At 48.5% G+C, this 1,597-nt stretch overlaps 1 protein-coding gene across 1 annotated transcript; it reads left to right on the top strand.

The window, feature by feature from the left end:
- The first annotated feature begins 932 nt into the window (after positions 1 to 932).
- Positions 933 to 1,311, top strand: LOC124226093 (histone H4). Its single transcript, XM_046638903.1, has one exon. The coding sequence runs from the start codon at positions 936 to 938 to the stop codon at positions 1,245 to 1,247; it is 312 nt and encodes a 103-aa protein (XP_046494859.1). The 5' UTR covers positions 933 to 935; the 3' UTR covers positions 1,248 to 1,311.
- The last annotated feature ends 286 nt before the right edge of the window (positions 1,312 to 1,597 follow it).

The following is a 1,597-nucleotide window of genomic DNA, read 5'->3' as shown; positions in this document are numbered from 1 at the left end:
AACACCCATAATCTCATGAAAGGCCTCCTAGGGGAGGGCCCTGTAGACTTTGTAATGACCTTAATCAAGCCTTAGCCCTGCCCTACAAATAATCCCCAACTCTACGAAACGAAGTTCCTGTCTCTAACACTGGAGAAGGTTGAAAAGGGATTAATAAAGGAGAGAAGGGGAGCTTGGTGGGGACTGCAGGCAGACCAGACAGGCGCAGCAGGCCAGGAAGAGGGTCCCGGGACAACTGATTACCCAAGCTTATCTTTATATTCTCTGGTTCTCTCTCGGACTTTTTCAGAAAAAGGAATCACTCAATGAATGTTTGAATGGAAACAGAGAGAAAAAGGAAGAAGTTTTATTTTGCAATTGTTTGTGTACCTTTTTGTCTTTCCAAACACAGGACTTTTAGGGCCAGAAATTCTTCAGGGCCGGGCTTATACTTTGTTCAGCACAGAGAAGGCCGTCAAAAGGCGTACGTTTAAACAGGAACATGGGAAGGACTAAGAGGAAAAGTCCCTTCACCTATAAATCCACCCTCCTTTACACATTATTTCTACATTCTCCAAGGAGTCATTATCTAATTTATTAGCTGCTAAACGGAAGTAAAAAGAAACGTGGCGTGAAGCTCTTTGCTCAGTGTCTTTGAGCAGCTAAGAATACATTCGGTTTACAGATGCGCGCGCAAAAAATAGTGCAAGACAAAAGAGAAACTAAAGCTTTTCAGCGGAACGCAATCTGTACCTCCCCTTCCAGCCCGTCCATCGAAGAGCGAGGTTTCACTGGCCAATCAAAACACTGAAGTGCTAGTAAATATTCTCCTAGCGCCACCTCTCTGCTGACCTAATTTGGAAAAACGTCACCAGAGCGTGTTGTTTTCAATCAGGTCCGCTAGAATACTATTTAAAGAACTGCGTCAACAATGAGGAGTCACTGCGATAGCAGCCATGTCTGGTCGTGGCAAGGGCGGAAAAGGTCTGGGGAAGGGGGGCGCTAAGCGTCACCGAAAAGTGCTGCGCGATAACATCCAGGGCATCACCAAACCCGCCATTAGACGTCTGGCGCGGCGCGGAGGTGTCAAGCGCATCTCCGGTCTCATCTACGAGGAGACTCGCGGGGTGCTCAAGGTCTTTTTGGAGAACGTGATCCGGGACGCGGTCACCTACACCGAGCACGCCAAGCGCAAGACGGTCACCGCCATGGACGTGGTCTACGCGCTCAAGCGCCAGGGGCGCACCCTTTACGGCTTCGGCGGCTAAAAGTACGGTCTCCATCACACGCAAAACTTAAACCAAAAAGGCCCTTTTCAGGGCCGCCCACAGAGTCGTGTAAAGGGCTGTTACGCATAACCGTGAATGTTGCCTTTTAGTGGGTAAGGTCTGTTGGCAGTTTATGTAAGTGCGCTGGCGCTTTATTTCGCGGTGCAGTTGTATAACTACAGGGTGTTACACTAGCGTAGTAGGGAAAGTATTCCAAGGCTCAAGACGCAGCTATTCAGAGGGATGCCAGTGAACATGAGTGAACAATGCTAATAAAGTTGACGATGTGAGAGAAAAGCGTAGGTTTTAGACATTCGAAAGCTTAGGAAGGTCCTGGTGACTTCACCGGG

This window comes from Equus quagga, chromosome 15, assembly GCF_021613505.1.
Source record: "Equus quagga isolate Etosha38 chromosome 15, UCLA_HA_Equagga_1.0, whole genome shotgun sequence".
NCBI lineage: Eukaryota > Metazoa > Chordata > Mammalia > Perissodactyla > Equidae > Equus > Equus quagga.
This window is presented reverse-complemented; position numbering and strand designations above follow the sequence as displayed.